The 18982-nt window shown below is 45.9% G+C and overlaps 1 protein-coding gene across 11 annotated transcripts in view; it reads right to left on the reverse strand.

Annotated features, from left to right (window-relative positions):
* MLPH (melanophilin) overlaps nt 1-18982 on the reverse strand; it is an 87252-nt gene that overhangs the window by 54148 nt on the left and 14122 nt on the right. For 8 of the 11 annotated variants that reach the window (XM_038422187.2, XM_038422185.2, XM_043505732.1 and 5 more), the window contains exons 2-4: nt 15462-15597; nt 3225-3446; nt 1479-1615 (exon numbers count right to left, since the gene is read on the reverse strand). In XM_038422187.2, coding sequence (XP_038278115.1) covers nt 1479-1615; nt 3225-3446; nt 15462-15571 — 469 coding nt within the window. In that variant the 5' untranslated portion in view covers nt 15572-15597. The remainder of the gene's footprint in view (nt 1-1478; nt 1616-3224; nt 3447-15461; nt 15598-18982) is intronic. The other 3 variants (XM_038422189.2, XM_038422188.2, XM_043505733.1) reach the window with 1 other exon arrangement.

An 18982-nucleotide genomic window follows, 5' to 3' on the forward strand; every position in this document is an offset into this window, starting at 1 on the left:
TGCTCCTCTCCGCTCCATCCCGCCAGCACCTGGTGTCGCTTGGGGGAGGAAGCCAGAAAGAGGCGTGTTGTGGCGGGGGCTTGGGGGAAGGGGTGGAATGGGGGTGGATCAGGGGCAGGAAGAGGCGGGGTGGGGGCAGAGAAGGGGCAGAAAGAGGTGGGGCATAGCAGAGCAGGGCCGGCTGGGGCCAGGTCTCTCACTGCTGCCAGTGCCAGGCCCCCTGCTAACCCCCCAGGGCTCCCTGGACCCCGTGTCCCCCTGAAGTGCAGGGCCCCCCAAAGCATGGGCCCAGAGTGGTTGCCCACGTCTGTCCTGTGGATGGGACGGCTCTGAAAATATAAACCCAAACACTGGTGGAGCTGGGTCCATGTTCTTGAATATTGGTGGAGCACGGGCACCATGGGCCCATATAACTCGCCACCTATGGAGAAGACAGCTCTGGCAGCTGTTCCTACCTAGGAAAATCCTCACCTACCCTTTTAGGGCAGTTTTAGTGTCCCTGTGTGCTGCTCTGGCAGTGCAAAGAGGCCTTAGCATGGGCTGGAATCTGGCCCTCACTTATAGGCTTGAGATATTTTGAACAGTGTGAATACTGATATAAAAGCACCATATTTGTATATTTTTTATATATAGGTGCACAGCATACACACACACATATATACCCACCCACACACATCCAGATTCATCCCTGGTATCAATGGAGTTACACCAGGGATACATTTTACCTAGTCAGTTTGAGTCTCCGTTTGAGACAATCCAAATTTTGTATCTGGTGAACTGAAGCACAGAAAAATTAAAAGACTTGCCAGAGGTTACTCAGGAAATCTGTGGCAGAGCAGTTGATTAAGTGAATCCTAATTAACTGAATCTTTGTCTCATTTACTAACAGCAAAATATACCAATAACTTAGCATTAATTGGTATTATATTATTATAAGTACTAGTATGTAAGCCTCTGACTGCCAGATGCTGGGACTAGATGATGTTCAGTAATTGCCCTGTTCTGTGCATTTCTTCTAAAGCATCTGGCACCTGCCAGTGTTGGAAGACAGGATATTGGGCTAGATGTACCATTGGTCTGACCCGTATGGCCATTTTTATGTATCTTCAAAGAGTCATGTAACACCAACAGACGCCGCGCATCAGCGTAAGGGATTGAACCTGGGACCTCTAGAGCTAAATGCATAAGCCTCTACTGCATGCGCTAAGCTCTACATAACTCTTAACTGAGGCTGTAGAGCAGACTCATTAATCTCTCTCTCTAAGTGGTCTCGGTGCCACTAGATGGGACAGAACACCGCACCCAGGAGGCGTGTGGGTTACAGCATCCAATGAAGTGAGCTGTAGCTCACGAAAGCTTATGCTCAAATAAATTTGTTAGTCTCTAAGGTGCCACAAGTACCCCTTTTCTTAGTTGCACAACCATTAGTTAAATACGCATGTGAGGCAGATCAAAAGGAGCGCAGCCCTTTGCCATACCTAGCAACGTTGGGTTCATTTTCTGCCCATGCTGTAGCCTGCCGTAGAGAGACCTCATCACTTTAGCACTTCCAAACCGCTTGAAACGGGATCTCACGTGTTCATAATACCACTCCAGGGAGCCAATCTTCACAATCCTGCCCAAAGAGAAAGAGAGAGAGAGGCGGTAACTAACAGACATGAGCCAGAGTGGTCGTGCTTTCATTGGCCAATGTCTGATCCGATCTATCCTAGTCAATGGAAGGACTCTTGCTGACCTTAGTTTACTGGGTATTGGATAGGGCCCCAATGGAAGACACAGAGAAAGGCAAGATGTTGGGTTTATTTCCCTACTGTACTACCATGCCCACACATATGTATCCTCCTTTCCACTTAGAGCCAATAAACAATAATGGACCTGGAGCCTCTGATGTCTCTTTACTCCCCATCTCTCTGGGGCATCCACAACATAGAAGTGTGACTGCAAACGGGATTTTCACATTGGTTAAGTTGCCGTGTTTTCAGGGGGGTGCTATGTTGCCTGGAGTTTCAACCTTAATAAAAATGCCCCCCTGCCTGCAGTACAAATATGGCGGGTGTCTGGAGTTGTTTTGGCTTTTGGTCATTATTTGCTCCCCCAACACTAATGGTCTAATCTCTCTGACTCATTATCAATGGAAACTCTGGCTGTGTGCAGCGAAAGGATCTGACAACTTGTTCCAGAAGACAAGATCATGAAGGGGCTCACTCTATGCTTGGTCACACACCCACACAAATCCCAGAGCACAGACACTGCTTCAGAGAGTCCACACCCAGGGTGATAATCCCTTCCACTTAGCTGCTCCGAGACACCAGCGCCTTTTGTTTCAGATTGTGCGCCGAGACTACAAGGAACCTCCTTGCAGAGTGCATCTCAGGCAAGGACGTAACCATCCGAGTCCCTACGCCTGGGGAGTGCAAGGTTCATTCCCTCCCTGCACCCTGGGAGAAGAAGGGCATATTGCTCTAGAAGACGGGGAGGGGAAGAGACAGGGATGTAGCACCATCTTCTCCTGGGGGCAGAAAGGCCCTATTCACAATCCAACTCCAGCCAGCTCCTTTAAGGCCTAACCGAGCTCTCTGTGCTGCACTCCAATGAATCCTCGCCCCTCTTTTCTTTGCCAATACAGCAGTGACAGTTCCCGTGTCCGTATTTAGGTCAGAACACGGCCCAGGGCTGCCCTGTTCTCTCCTCTACAGGAGGAAAAGTGCTGAGAGCTGCAGCGGGTCACTGCTCACACCCAAGGAGAGAGGCTATGCTCTCTGCTACTAGGCACCCAGAAGGTGTAGAGGGGGCCCCGGAAAGTTCAGGAAAATGACCTGAAAATAACAGGAACTGCCCAGCAACTACGACATCAAAACTCTTTGGAGAGGGAACTTGTATGCGAGATCCTTGACCATGGCTTTACTTTGCCTAATCTTTGGGGTTACTCATAATAATAGTGCCTAGCTCCTATGGAGTATCATTCACATGGAGATTTCAAAACACTGCACAAAGGAGGGCAGTATTATGATCCCCATTGTACAGATGGGGAAACTGAGGCACAGATAGATGAAGCAACTTGCCTCAGGCCAGCAATCGGCTTGGGGCAAAGTTGAAAATAGAACCTAGCTCTCCTGAGTGTCTTGCTTAGGACCCACCCACTAGGTCACACTGCCTCTCATCTCCAGCTCCATTCCATTGTGAAACCCCTTCGTCTGCAGGGCTGCTGATCCCTGCCCTTCTACCTGGATAAGCGGCAAGGGTCACAGATCCAGGCTTGCTCCTTTTTGTTGTAGCGGCTGCAGTTCTTGCAGGTGTAGAAGTGGCAGTCCAAGCACTGGCGCTTGCTGTTCACCAGGAACTTGAAGGGCTGTAGGCAGTGGACACAGTGGGTCTCGTTGAGGTGGGATTGATTGGACAAGAGCTCCCTTTTGGTGCTCTCTTTTTCAATCTTGCATTTCAGTTCCCTATAAAAGCCAGATACTGACATCAGGAAACGAGGAACAGACATGGCTACACTACATGGGTTTAATCTGGATGCAGCCCTGAGGACTCTCAGCTGTAATCATTAAGCACACCAACCCCTGTTCTGCTCTGAATTATGTTGCTGTAAATCTGGAGTGATCATCCCCTGCTATCACACAGCTCTTTTCAGCTCTAGAACTCAAAGTGCTTTCCAAAGGGGTCAGAATTGTTATCCTCATTTTACAGATGGGGAAACTGAGGCACAAGGAGAGCGGTGACTTACCCCAAGTCAGCCAGCAGGCCAGTGGAAGAGCCAGGAATAGAAAGAACCCAGGTCTCCAGAATCCCAGTGGAGTGCTCTAGCCACTAGGCTATACGTCTCTACTGTACACCACTGAAAGCAATGGCGACCCTCTAGATTTCCATCAGTGTATCTGAGCATGGAATTTGGCCCCTTAATGGATTTATTTATCCTGTGAGACTTTGACCAAGTATAATTTCATTTAGCTCTGAATTCTTCCACATGACATTTAGAAATCACACTTGTGTTTTCCAAGCCCCATGACTTGTTGAAACTCTGCTCTGTTATCACTAATGAAACAAGTATTAGAAACCAGCAGAGCTGGGCCAAAGAGACAGTGTTTGGATCTGGATCCAGATTAGATTTAGGCTCGGGCCTGGGTTCAAGGCCAAATGGGCTATATGGTTCAGGTTTGCTGAAATCCATTGCTGACAAGGGTTGTTGGGTATGTTTTGTATTTAACTGAGAGTATAAAAGGGCCACTTTTAGCACAGAGACAGAATGCATTACACTCTTTGTCAGCAGATCAAGGGACGTGATCGTTCCCCTCTATTCGACATTGGTGAGGCCTTATCTGAGTACTGTGTCCAGTTTTGGGCCCCACACTACAAGAAGGATGTGGAAAAACGGGAAAGCATCCAGCAGAGGGCAACAAAAATGATGAGGGGACTGGAACACAATTTATGAGGAAAAAGAAAAGGAGTACTTGTGGCACCTTGGAGACTAACAAATTTGTTTGAGCATAAGCTTTCGTGAGTTACAGCTCACTTCAGGAGAGGCTGAGGGAACTGGGATTGTTTAGTCTGCAGAAGAGACAAATGAGGGGGGATTTGATAGCTGCTTTCCACTGCCTGAAAGGGGGTTCCAAAGAGGATGGATCTAGACCAGTGTTACTTAAAGTGGTGGTCCATCCTTCATCGGCTGCCGGTCTGCGCGCACATTGGAAAAAAAATTGCCGGTCCCCCACATCAGATAGCTTGAGGAGCACTGGTCTAGACTGTTCTCAGTGGTAGCAGATGACAGAATGAGGAGTAATGGTCACAAGTTGCAGTGGGGGAGGTTTAGGTTGGATATTAGGAAAAACTTTTTCACTCGGAGGGTGGTGAAACACTGGAATGCGTTACCTAGGGAGGTGGTGGAATCTGCTTCCTTAGAGGTTTTAAAGATCAGGCTTGACAAAGCCCTGGCTGGGATGATTTAGTTGGGGATTGGTTCTGCTTTGAGAAGGAGGTTGGACTAGATGACCTCCTGAGGTCCCTTCCAACCTTGATATTCTCTTTTTCTATGAAATCCTGCTAGGTAGCCCTGGAAGATTTTGGCGGTAAACAGTAGAAACCTCAGTAGATCAGCTGTTCTCACAAGATTTTGGCTGAATCCAAAATCACAAAACAGACCCATTGGACTTAGGTTCTACTGTGGAATTAAGTCATAGGACCAGATGCTTAGAACTTCAATGATGCTTACACTAGCAGAGGGTCTGGCCCAATAACTCTAAACCACTGCCTAAACATGCTGATCACTATTGCACATTGTTTACTTGTATTCCCAGATCTGTCTGTACCATCTATTGTCTCTGGTCTTTTACTTAGATTGTAAGTCTCTGAGGACTTTTTGTTGGCTATCTATAGAGCAACTAGCACAATGGGGTCCTAGTTCATGAATAGGGAATCTAGGCATGATGATTATACAAATAATACACACAATAATAAAATAATCATAAATTTATTTTTGCTTTTCAATTCTCCCCACTCCCCTTAGGAGCTTCACGGGTAGGTTATTTTCATAGGAATTTGGCTATGAATTGGGGTTTTGGACATCTTCAGTATAGACCTGTTACCTAGAAGAAGAGGAGCTGTTTGAATACATATGTCTTCACTGGAAAGTGCTCTATTTACAATTAACATGGTAGGGAACCAAGATTTCACTATCAGTTCTTACAGTTTTTGGACCCACTCCACAGTCTTGCAGTACTAAAATCCATGAAACATCTACAGTTTAAAAAAGGTAGAAAGGTCTCAGAGCACCATGGCAGTTATGAAGAAAGCAACCATGTGAGATGTTCATGACAATCCCATGAATGGCTGTCTAATACAGTGTGCGCTTTGAAAGCAATCTTGGCTGGAACTTTGTTAACAGAAAGAGTCTATTGTGAGGCAAGCATTTCATTTGCTTTTAGGATATGCTACCCAGTCTGGACAACTGGCAATCCTCAATGCAGGAAGTGCTCCACGTAGCCTGTGTTTCAACCAGCAGTCAGGGCTGGCCAAAACACACATTCCAAATCAGCTGAGCAAGAACAGTGTCCTAATGGAGGATCTGGGGCAATACCTGAAGGATTTCTCTTTGTTCGCAGTGCAGTGCGTTGGCTAGTACATACCACAGCTTGTTTGCCTTTTGGGTTATGATTAAGAAGCGTCATGTTTGACTTGTGGGAAGGGTCCTTGAAGGCTTGTTTTCCATCTAGGCAGGGCTGGAAAGCTGCCCCTTCCTGAACACAGTTAACACGGCTGTTCCACATGGACTAGAAACCTCAGTAGCTCAGCTTTTCTCACAAGATTTAGTTGCGTCCAGGGTAGCCATCCTAGCTGTACACCATTGTAATGCTTTTATCAAGGGGTTAATAAATGGATGTCAGTACGACCCACTAACAAAGATTAAAATGCCAGGTCGTAAGAGAAGAAGAAACCATTTGACTTCATGAACATTTTTCAATATTGGGTAGTAGTGGAACAGATGGGAGGATCCCAGGGTTGTGCCCGAGGAAGCACGCAGGGCAGGATCTGTGGGAATTCTCCTTAGAGCCCATCGGTAGCCTGTGCATAAGATTTTCCAGGAGGATGGCATACTAAGTGTCACCTGGGGCCAGATTCTGACTTAGTTAAATCAGCACAGCTCCATTTACTTGAATGGAGCTTTGCTGGTTTATATCAGCTGTGAATCCGGCCCAGTGTGAGCCTGCTCCGTGCAATTCCATTGGTGCTTCTGGCCCTGCGATGTTCACAGTATCAATAAGTTGTTCATCACTGAGGATGACTTACAAAAGTACCCCAGCAGCCATCTTTTGTCCATGTAATTGAATTCCCAGTGTCACTTGCTCATTTGGGAAAGCCCGGGCGTTCACTGCTTCTGGGAGCAAAGCACTTTTATAAAGAAGTTACTGTCAATGGACCAAATCCTGCTCTCAGTTACACACCGACTTTGGTGGAGCTATGCTGTTTGACACTAGCTGGCACATACAGGAGTAAAAATCAGCGTGAGAGTCAACTCAGGCCCAAAGCCTTTATATGTAGTAAACTAAATATCTCTCAATGGTGTCTGTTAAGCAGCAAATTTACCTACGGTTTTGACACAGATCAAGGACTCTGGCTTTACAAACAACTTTCTAAAAACTGCTCTCGGAAAGAGGGCTGGTTTTTAGCTCTTTCCAAAGGCGGTTTTTGGCAGGGACATTGGTGCCCAAGACAGACCCCCATGCTTAATTCTAGCTGAAGAGCTGCAGGTATGTGCGTGCTCCGGTTGGTAGCTTGGGTTATGGAATAAAAGAACTCATCAGGTGAAGCAGCAACACACTGTGCCACCCGGGCAGCCCAGCTCCTGCATTCTGAGAGGTGCTCTTTGGAGTAGGGATTGTCCTTTATGTTTGTCCAGCACCTTGCACAAGGGGCTCCAACCTGCGTGTGGCCTTTGGGTAATACCCCAGTAGAAATGTTAACTAGTAATCGCTCTGTGTTGTGCCTGATGAACTTTCCCACTGTGTACAGTACTCGAGGATCAGAGGGACCTGAAACTTTCACTAGACCAGTTTTTCCTGTTTTCAAAGCCTGCCAGCTCCTCCCTACCCCTGCCAAGGAGATAACAGGTCTCAGCTGAACCAATTTAAAACGCATAGGAACCACTTGGCCTTTGTTTATTCTTTTCAATAGTCAGGATCGTAGCCAGCTGTTTTGTTACTAAATTCTCTGCAGAATGAGTGAAGGTGTGGCTGGCACGGGCTGTTATGGAATTACAGGGAAAAGCCTCTAGCAGATTGACGCCCAAGTCCTCAGTGGCATTCCAGAAAACAGGCGGAGAGCCCTGTGGTGGAATACCTGTTGCAGAGGGAGGGTTTGCTGGATGGCATAGGGCTGGCATACCACTCCCTGGTATAGAAGAATACTGAGGGGATGGCATCAGGGAGAGCGGGGTGAGATCGAGCTATTCTGGATTGCAAATGGTTGCCTTGAATCTGTTCCAGCCTGGGCATAAAGGAGAATAGTAGCCAAAGAGCAAACCATTCCCTGCTGTCACCAGATGTTCTTAAAAACACCTTTGCCCCCATCTTCCCAGGCTGTGTGTCCAGAGGGGCTCAGATGACAATGCAAGATAGAATCTATGGGCCCGATTGCAATCCTATTAACACTGGCACAAATCCAGGACAATTCCATTCACCTCAGTGGAGGTGCTCGGAATTTACCTGGGTGGTTACAGAGATCAGAATCTGTCCCTTGCAGTCGCTAATGATCGAGGTCTGCAGTCATATAACTTTCTCCTTGTACAATGTAACTGGTATGAATGAACTGAGCAACCAACTCAAGGTAACATAAGACTGAGAGGACAACATTCATATTCAGTTTGAAAATCTGAACATAATCAAGGGTCTGGATTCTGCTCTGCCTTGTAGAGCCAAAGCATTTCCTTTGCAATCTTGAGAGTTATCTGGATTTGCAGCTATGGTGAGGCGAGATTCTGATCCAGTAACAAGCACACACACACAAGACTTTAGCTGAGAAAAACTGCTCATTCAGGGGAACAGTAGTGAGGGAGAGTGGATTTTGCTGTGCATTGTGAGTAATGGAGTTTGTTGCATTGTGAATTACAAAAAAAACCAAAAAAAAACGGGAAAGCAACATTTGTTTTAAAAAAATTTAAGCAAATTGAAAAAAATGTTTCAGAGTAGCAGCCGTGTTAGTCTGTATTCGCAAAAAGAAAAGGAGTACTTGTGGCACCTTAGAGACTAACAAATTTATTAGAGCATAAGCTTTCGTGAGCTACAGCTCACTTCATCACGATGAAGTGAGCTGTAGCTCACGAAAGCTTATGCTCTAATAAATTTGTTAGTCTCTAAGGTGCCACAAGTACTCCTTTTCTTTTTGAAAAAAATGTGAGGTTCAATTAAACCTTTAGATTTTGAGCTCTTAACATTCTTTAAAAAGAAAAGGAGTACTTGTGGCACCTTAGAGACTAACAGATTTATTTGAGCATAAGCTTCCGTGAACTGCATGCAACCAATGAAGTGATCTGTAGCTCATGAAAGCTTATGCTCAAATAAATGTTAGACTAAGGTGCCACAAGTACTCCTTTTCTTTTTGTGGATATACACTAATCCTGCTGCTACTCTGAAACTTAACATTCTTTAATTTTCTAAAAATAAAAGGAAATTTCACCACAAAAAACTCATTTTGAATAAAAAAAAAATCAGAACATTTCATTTTGAAAGTGTTCAAAAAAAATTCCAAAATATTTTGGACTGAAACTATTTGGCAAATGGACTCACATTGGCAAAGTGGTTTGGTATCACCAAATCAGTATTTTTTGCCTAAAGTTTTGATTGAAAAAATGTCACCCAGCTCTAAAAGGGAAGGCACTGAACTGAAACTCAGAAGACCTGGGTTCAATTCTTAACTCACCCACAGGCAGTCTGTGGGTATGTCTACATTGCGATTAAAGACCCATAGCACAGCCCAGGCTGGCCTGGGTCAGCTGACTTGGGTATGTGGGGCTTGGGCTGTGGGGATAAAACTGCACTGTACAGGTTCTGGCTCAGGCTGGAGCCTGGGCTCTGAGATCCCACAAGGAGGGGTAGGCCCGGGTTCTGGCCTAAACCCAAACATCTCCACTGCAAGTTTTAGCCCTGTGAGCCTAAGTCAGCTGACGCCAGCTCTGAGACTCAGTGCTGCAGGTTTTTTAATTGCAATGTAGATATACCTTTAGTGACCTTGGGAAACTCATTTGATTTCTCCATGCCTCACTTTCCCCTTCTGTAAAATGGGAACAACAACACTCCCTTTTCCCCACCCTTTGGGCATCTATTTAGACTGTAAGCTCTTCAGGGCAGGGACAGTCACTTGCCATGTGTTTTGTACAGCACCTACCACAACAGAGCCCTGATCTTGCTTGGGGCCAATTAGTGCTAATATTCTGCTACTGCTCTACAGCCAAGCTATGGTGCTAAAAATGAACACTTTTATGAGGAAGAATATTGACTATTAAAAGGGACCACCCTGCACTCTGCCAAGGATTCCTCTCTGTAGGGCATAAAAAGAATAGTGAGACACAGGGAATGGTGCAACGGTTCTGGGGCGGTTCCTTGAATCCTCTGTGCACGGGCAGATTGTGCTGTTTCCCACTCTTGGACCCCATGGTGATGCTGACAGATTGGCAGAGGAGCACTATGGTCACTGATGGAGGAGGCTGTCCAACCTGCAAGGACATCCATAGCCATCCCATTGGGAGCAGGTTAGCAGAGAGAGGGGTGGGAGCTTCATGGAGAAGATGCTACTGTCTCTTGAGTTGGGGTAAGGCTATCATAGACAGACAGATCTGTGGTGAAGGCAGCACTGATGGCGAGAGAAAACGGTGAACTTGCTCCAGCAATAATGCCTGTCACACCACTTCCCCGATTATTGTACGTGGTGCTGCACCAAGTTGCATGGGCGCACTTCTACAGACCAGGGTGTGCAACATGCCATGACACGGGCATGCATCAAGTCCACTGTAAGGTAGCCAAGTGCTTCCAACCTGGGCGAGGGGTAGTTATGAGCTCGGCTTGTTATGACCGTGCTGTGTGTATATGTAAATAGCCAACAGATGTTTGTGCTCAGGAGCATGTAGCACAGTTCATGGGTTTGTTGTGCGCTGCAAATGGCTTCTTTTGTGCAGCTCTTTACATAATTCACCCTACACTTGACTGCACTCCTAGGAACGGATTCTGATCACACTGATGCCAGTGTGGCTGTGTTGACTTAACTAGACCTCTGTATTGGAAATTGGCAAAAAGCCTCAGGACTATTTATCCAAGGAATCTGCACGTCGGACAAAACAGGCTCCTTTTCTTATGCTCTAATTTGGATCCAAAGCTCCTGAGGGTGGGATTTCACTTTGCAAAACCCAAACCTGAGCGAGGAGGTTCTGAAAAAATATCAGAAGTCAACCCCCTCTTGGTTCTGCCCATTTCTACAGCCTGTCAGATCAGTGGCTTAGACCAGCCCACGTTATGAACCCTAGTAATAATGGGCATAGCATTCATGTGAAACCTTTATGGCATGCAGCCTATTCAATGGAGCCTGACAGAACATTTTAAACACCGCACCATTCTAGCTGCCCCTCCGAGCGGGGCCAGAGCGAGCTGTCTCCCTGCTCCTTGTCCATACACACGAATGCCTCTGCCGTTCAGATAGATGTTCTACCTCAGTGGTGAAGAATTGTAAATTGCCAGGGGCTAGACAGTCACTTGGGCTACATGTCTGCACATAGGAATGAGAATTACTGTTGTACCCTAGAACGGGGTGCATGGACCTTGGGTCTGGGTGCTCAGAGGTAAAGAGGGCCCCTGCACATTTGTTCACTTACCCACCTAAGCAGGGGGGTGGGATATGAGAGGAACTTTGGATGTTCCCCAGCCCATGCCCCAGCCAGCATAGCACAGCCACCAAAGCAGGTGGATGGGCAGGGATGGACAAAGCCTTGGTTCCCATGAACCAGCCAGCACAGCCACACAGGCTAGTGCACTGCTGTCCTTATCTGCTGCTGGTACTGGCCAACAGCAGATTACAACCCCGCAGCCCCAGCAAGGGAGAAGTAGGGATTGGGCCTTAGAGGGGTGTTGGAAGTACAGTGTCTTGTGGTGCTAGACCTAGGGCGATGCATCTTATATGCCCCACTCCAATCAGGGCTATGCCTCAAGGCACAATCTAGCCCTTGTGATCCCACAGTTCAGCTTGGAGCCCCAAGGACCTATGCAAGCCAGCGAGGCTCCAGGGCCAGCTAAACAGATCTGGAGGGCTTTCTCCCTGTGGAAGGATCATCCAGCGGCTGGTACATCCCCTCATGGCCAGGCAAGGTGCAGCCGCCTCTTGATTCTGGTGTCTCCACCACTGACAGGCCCTCCAAGTGTGGGTGACTTGCCCCTTCTCATGACTCAGCCCTCCAACTAGGTCACTTACAGTCCCCACCTCTTCGGGGGTAGAAGAGTTCAACAAACAAAACAGTCTAATGACCTTCTATCAGGTCTGCAGCCCACCCTGGACCCACTCAGTGGTCCTTCTCCCCTTGCATCCACAGGGCTTTCCCTGCCCTTCTGCTGGTGACAGGCAGGGAACCCAGAGCCTCCCTGTGCTCTGGGTTCCAGCCCAGGGACCCCATACAGAGCAGCTAAGGTCTGCTCCCTCAGACTCACTGCTGCTTCCCTGGGCCACCTCCTACCTTCAGGGGCTTCCAGCTGCTTTTGCAGAGCGACTCATTTCAGAGCTTTGTCTCTGGGGGTTCCGGGTGCTTCCTGCCCCCTTGTGTCTGATGCAAAGTCCCCCTCAGATACCCTGGCCACCCCCTCCTGGTCTGCAGGCTCTTAACCCAGCTAGTGCCAATCAGCCACAGCTGAGGAGATTGCTACTGCGTCTTTTAACCCCTTAGTGGCTGTGGCAGGATAGCGTTTATACACCCCATCAAATGCCCATTCTGCAGGATTGCCTGGTACCTTCTACATCAGTGGGGTCCTGGTCCATGACTATGAACAATCACAGGCAGGCTGGTCGTTTTTGTAAGGACCACAGACAAATCTCCAGCAACTCAATGCTGACTATGGAGGACAAATTAGCTTGTTTGTGTGAGCACTTCCCAAGGTCATGATGGAATCAACGTGAAGGAAAGAAAGATGGTAATGGCAAGAACTTCATTTTAAGGCCCAACCTTAAACCAGAGGCAGAAATGAGCAGTGTGCTAGAGTATAAAGTATTAATTTGTAGCCCTAGCAGGTGCCTTGTCCCTGTCTGCCAGCCCTCAAAACACACTCAACCTCCTGGTCTCATCCCCCTGGTGACCAGGCAGCATGAAAGGTTCATTGCATTGGCTGACCCTTGTATGTCTTACATTGTGGAAGAGGGTAAAAAAGGGGGCACTGAAAAAAAAATATGTTAGCGATAGAAACCAACTGGTTTCTAGGCCCTGCAAGCTTGTGCTCCCAGCCATCAAATGATATAAAACATTCCTTTCTAGCCTTAGCATTTGGCAAGGTCGCTTCTTTTGAAATCTCATGGGAAGACTTTTGTTTAGCTGGTGAATTGGTACAAAAATGTTTTCAGGACCAGTGACCAGAAAGAAAAAACACTGCTCCCTGCCACACTGAATCAAACTCACGGACTCTAAACATTTAAAGGGCCTATTTAAAGGGCCTGGCATAGGAGGATAAAGTTTGTCCAACAGTGTAATTGGCCATTTCTGCTCATGAGGCAGAACAGGGAGTTTGTCAGTCCGGAGGGAGACCTGTTGGCAGAGCTGCATGGAAACTTTAAGGTATGTCAGTGTCTAGCAGGCGTTAGTTGTTTCTGGTTGCCATGAGCACTATAAATTCACTCCTCCCTGGCCCTCCTGAACTGCTGGCAAGTTAGCTCACCATGGGCATGGGAACAGGTTTTATGGTTAAAGACACTATAAAGGAGTCAATGCAAATGGAATCTCCAGGAAGTCACCCACATTTATGATTCACGGTGGAGCTGCTTTGCTCTTACCTCAGTGTACAGTATAAACAATTCCCTCTCCAGGACAGAATTAGTCTTTCCGGTCTCTTTCCAGGTAACTATGCTACTTTAACGCCCTTGTCGTTGCTTGCCAAGCTGCATGATTAACATGGCACAACCTTTGGGACCACATAACGCATAGAGGATCTTGTAGGAAAAAAAGATCATTCAGAGTAACAATCTCTGCCTCCCACACACACAGCATTTCCCTATTCAAACGCCATGTGTTTTGTCAATCTGAGTTCATTCCAGAGGTGTGTGGGGCACATTGGTGCTGCCCATTTGCTATTTACTCCCGTTGGTGCATTGGGTTAGAAGGGGGTTTGCTCCTGGTGCCTCACAATCTTTAATGTATTTACCCTCACAACACTCCTGAGAGACAGGGCAGTGCAATTATCTCCACTGTACAGGTGGGAAAGAGGCACATAGAGACAGACTTGCCCGTGGTCACACAAGAGGTCCGTGCCAGTGCAGGGAACTGAACCCAGGTCTTAAAGTCCTAGGCTAGTGCCTCAAACACTGGACTTTACTTCCTGATCTGCAAGAGCTCAGGTGCTCTGAAGTCCATTCTGAGAAATTCCTTAGCGCCCATTTTTCTAGACACTATCCAGAGGAGGCTGCTGGTAGTGGGGACTCTTCAGTGGCCATCGGTAAGATGCTCTGATGCTGGTTCTGAAGACTCCCATTACTGTCAGGGATTATTATTTTTTCCATTTTAAAATGTCCCCTTTGTCAAAGAAAAACTACAAACCCCAGCAGGTTGCCACAAAGGACCAAATTCAGCCCTGGTATAAGTCAATGCAACTCCTTTTTAAAGCCATCACAGTTTTATCCAATTATGCAAAAACTGAATTTGGCCCCAGGTTTTTTTCTGGGGACACCCACCACAAACAAACCAGGGTGGCTCAAGCATGCAGTATGCGCATAGGCAGGAGACTGTCACTGTTATTCCATTCTTTAGAGCCAAAGGACTGAAATCAATCAGTTTCCTATCCCCAGAGCAGGTTAGAGGATAGTGATTTGTCAATTTCAATCTCCTCTGCAGGCTCACCAGTTCAATGCCAACAAGGTCAGCAGAAGTGCAGCGTCACACAGAGGATGAAATAACTAGTTCACATAAAACTAAGTTTTTAGTCACTCCTCTGTTCAAAACAGAACTGGACATTTCTGCTGGTCAAAGCAAGTACAGTGAACTTTCCCACCATATATTTTGCAGCATTGAGATGTATAATACTATAGAACACAGCTGGGCAAAACCTCTCGGATTAGAAATTTCATCCAATTTCAGTGTCAATGTTCCAATTTTAATGAAGAAGAGATGAAAATGTTATAAATATGGACCTATTTTTAGCCAGCTCTTTTGCTAACTGCCTACTCATGAGAACCATACAAGTATTTGAATTTACTCTGCTGTTAGTTTATAAAAGCCTGCTCTAATAAATGTGTTAGTCTCTAAGGTGCCACAAGTACTCCTTTTCTTTTTGCCAATAAAAGAAACAGCAATGGAGCCAAATTCCGGACTTTGGTTCATACACTGAAAGCTGGGCATCTTTGAAATCAGACTTTGGCCCACGACATTTCTGGGATGAGGGTACTGTACTTCTTGTCAGATACTCAGCTGGCAAAAATTGGTGTAGCTCCACTGATTTAAAAATCAGTGATTGATCCTGCTGGAGCTATGTTGATTTGCACTGCTGAGTATCTGGAGCCTCCCCTTCAGACTGTAACCAAACGCAGTGGACTACTAGGTTAATACAATGGGCTGCTCCTTTCTCCTATTGACTTTGCCGGCAGCAGGGTCAAGCCCATACTATTTTTTCTTGCCCAGATTTTCAAACTGTTGGCTTTGTCTGTTCTCATGTTAAAAGAGACCTTAGGGATCTGAGCCTGCTATTTCCTTCTGTGAGTCCTCAAAGCCTTGAAGTGTGCATAAAGAATGTACTCACTCCAATCTTTCTTCCTCTTTCTTCCGCAGATCAAAGTCCCGTTGAACCACCTCCCAGACGTGCTTGGCCTCTTCATCTGTTAGCTTGGAAAGATCCAGTTTCCTTCCCATCCTAGCAAGCCGTTGTGTCAGGGGGTCTAAACAATGGGAGCAGGAAGAAATAAGTCAGTAAGGTTATATAAGAGCCAGTCTAGATTCAAAGAGACATGAGCGTGTGCCTTGTCAGACAAAACATGACCATGCATCTCCTGGAAGGTATTTTATATTGACAGAGGGAAGGAACTTACTCCACCTCTGTCAATATCTGTACGAGCTGGTTCATTCCAAAGGTTTGGAACGTGCGGTGACGTTGTATACAATGGGTGGGTGGTTGTGACAATGCAAATCACTTGCTGACATAGCCTGCCTTCAAAGAGTAACACTGTAGTGGTCTAAAGCCCATGGACAGCTCCCTTGGAATTAGGGGAAGGCTCTATCCCTTTGCCCAGAGTCATACCGAGAGAGCCTGATGCAACTAAGGCCTTCATTTGGAGAGTAAAATGCTTATTAATATTAGTAATGCGTATTAAACAGGCTGTTTACAAAGTGTACCTGAACTATACAAATCTTAAACATTTCCCAAACAAGTCAAGGCCTGATGTTTGTGAGGGTTTGGGTGACAGGACTTCTAGAATCTTCTCTGCTTGCCATGGCAGCTATAGGATGAAAAAAATGTCATCCCCATGGACGCCAAGGGGGGCAGGGTAGCTTTTGTCAACTTCTTGTCTCTCCCTTTCCTTATTTTCTATGCTAAGCTACAGGGCTAATGGGTATCAAGCCAACCAGTCTTCAGGCCATGTGGTCCTGGATGTGGTCCCTGCCTGCTGATATCTCCCTACTCGGAGAGGTTTTGCCTGTCAAACTGATGTCAACTGCAGCTCCCCGGTCTTTAGCCTGACCTGAACATCTGTGGACAAGGGTGTTGCTGCCCCTTTGACAAAGGGTGCCAGCTTTGGCCTGATGTAAGCATTCTACAGACACCTACTGCACCCAATTAAAACAGAACACCTTTTCCCCCTCTTCTCATCTGATCTAGTCCCAGCTTTGTACATAAGCCAAGCATATCTTGGTTGCAACTTATTGAACAGTGTCATCATAACATTAATACTGTCACCATGAATTCACTAATATCACCACCATAACTTAAAAGACAAATCTGGTTTCAGAGCATGCATGCGATTCCTGAAGGTGGAAGGTTTAAATCTCTTGTTGTTAACAAGAGCCCTAATACACAGTACAAGCTGCAGGATAACACCTAAAATAATTGGATTGCCACAACAGGCCTAATTATCACCCTTGCTTCTCATTCACTTAAAACATTTCTCTGTCACTGAGTGGGGCACTCTCCTTGAGAAAGTACTCTGGGTATTCAAAGGAATCTATTTTCTTCCTTTGTAGGAAAAAACATTACTTAACATACTTCCTTCCCCCTGGGTATTTAAGGCAAGAGGAAGACACACTAAAGAGGGACAAAGAACTTCTCATCCTGGCAGAATTATCCTTTGAGACCATGCTCTCAACATAGACCATCCACCTATGTGGATGAGTTCTACCCAATGAGTTCTACCCATGCCACCTCCATTTCAGATAGTCTCCTACAGTCCAGGCTGGAAATTCCTTGTCACAGCTAGTTATGGTCAGGCAAGAGGAAGAGTAATTCAGTCTAGCAAAAAGAAAAGGAGTACTTGTGGCACCTTAGAGACTAACAAATTTATTAGAGCATAAGCTTTCGTGAGCTACAGCTCACTTCATCGGATGCATCGTAATGCATCCGATGAAGTGAGCTGTAGCTCACGAAAGCTTATGCTCTAATAAATTTGTTAGTCTCTAAGGTGCCACAAGTACTCCTTTTCTTTTTGCGAATACAGACTAACACGGCTGCTACTCTGAAACCTCAGTCTAGCAATTCACTTTGGGCAACAGATAGAACAACCACCACCGGATTTGGGCCTGAAAAGGACTTTAGGTGAGCTGAATCCAAATTCAAATGAATTTGGTGTAGAAACGGTGTTTTCAGGAGAAGTCAATATCTGAGGTGAGCACATGCTTTTCCTTGGAAGCCATGAATCCATTTCTAGCTTGTCCAGCTGCGTTGGGAGTCCAATAAGAACAATTAGTTAACTGGCAGAAGTACGCAATGAGTTTTTCAGCAAATTATGTAAGCAGATTTGAGAGTGGCTTTGCACCAATAAATCCAAACAGCAGGTCAATAGATGACCATTAGCATAACTTCAAAATCCTGTCTAAGGGCTTTTGCTGCAATTATCCCAGAACCTCTCAAGCATTGTTTTGCTCCTGTTCTGAATTCATTAATGAGAAGACAAAAAAACAAAAACATTCTAACTATTCATACTGTACTGAGTATCTACATGCCTGTTTGCAGTTTCCAGTCCCTTCACAAACACAACAGCACATATGCTGCTCATACAAGGAAGGAAATATTTTGTTGACAAGACAGTCAACTTTTGGTCCCACTGGGCAAGAGATCAAGTAGAATGCCATGTTTTTGCTTAAAACTGGCATCTATGACCAACTGCTTGCACTACAGTGATGAAAAATTTGACATCCTGGTCTTACTTTTGTTGCTATTCAAGTAAATGGCAATGCTCCCAACTAACTCCAGCAGGAAGAGGATCACTCCTTATTTTACAAGGTGGAGCCTCGTCTGAAAAGGACTGAACATGTCTCAATATCATAGGGTTAGATTCTGCCACCCCCACTTACCGAGTGGCACCTCCCACCACAGAAATCAATGGGATCACTTATGAAGGAAGCTACCACTAAGCCCAAGAGCCGAACACTAAATATTCAGCATTTGCCCAGTTTTCATTCCACTGGGATCAGTAAAACTCATTGACTTCAAAGGGACCCCAGTTCAGCCAAGAACGTAAGCACAAGGCTTAACTTTAAGAACTGGAGTAGACTCACTAGAATCAATGTTGATTGGAAAATTGATGCTCAATGGAAAAAACCTACAAACTCATGTGGTCTGCTGAACTGAAACAGCAGAAGAGTTGGTCTAATAGTCTGCACTGGTTCTACACTTATTAGCGGGGCCTCAATATTGCGGTTTTCATAAGCAATGTTATTTTTGTCAGCAATGTGCCTGCAGAGAGGTCAGACAGGGCAGCATCACATGAAAGTGACATTTGAACTAGAATTCTGGAGCCAAAAAATAAAATCTTCCTTGATACAGTTCTGGTAAATTAGCTGCCGCAACTTTTAAATATGAACCTTTCTTGGAAATCAAATGGGAAAGCTATTGCCTGATAGTGAATAGCATGTACTAGCTGAAGTTGATATTTTTAATGTTTGTTCATGGAATTTTGCAGCTTTACACAAGAGCATTCATCAGCATGAAAGCCACAAACATAACCTTCTATTTTAAGAAAATGAAATCAATATGACCATCAGCTGATTTCCCCATTCCCTCTCTTATATATGTCTGAATAAAATGCACAAAAATTATTAACTTGAGTCAGC

Source organism: Dermochelys coriacea, chromosome 11, assembly GCF_009764565.3.
Source record: "Dermochelys coriacea isolate rDerCor1 chromosome 11, rDerCor1.pri.v4, whole genome shotgun sequence".
NCBI classification, from domain to species: Eukaryota; Metazoa; Chordata; order Testudines; family Dermochelyidae; genus Dermochelys; species Dermochelys coriacea.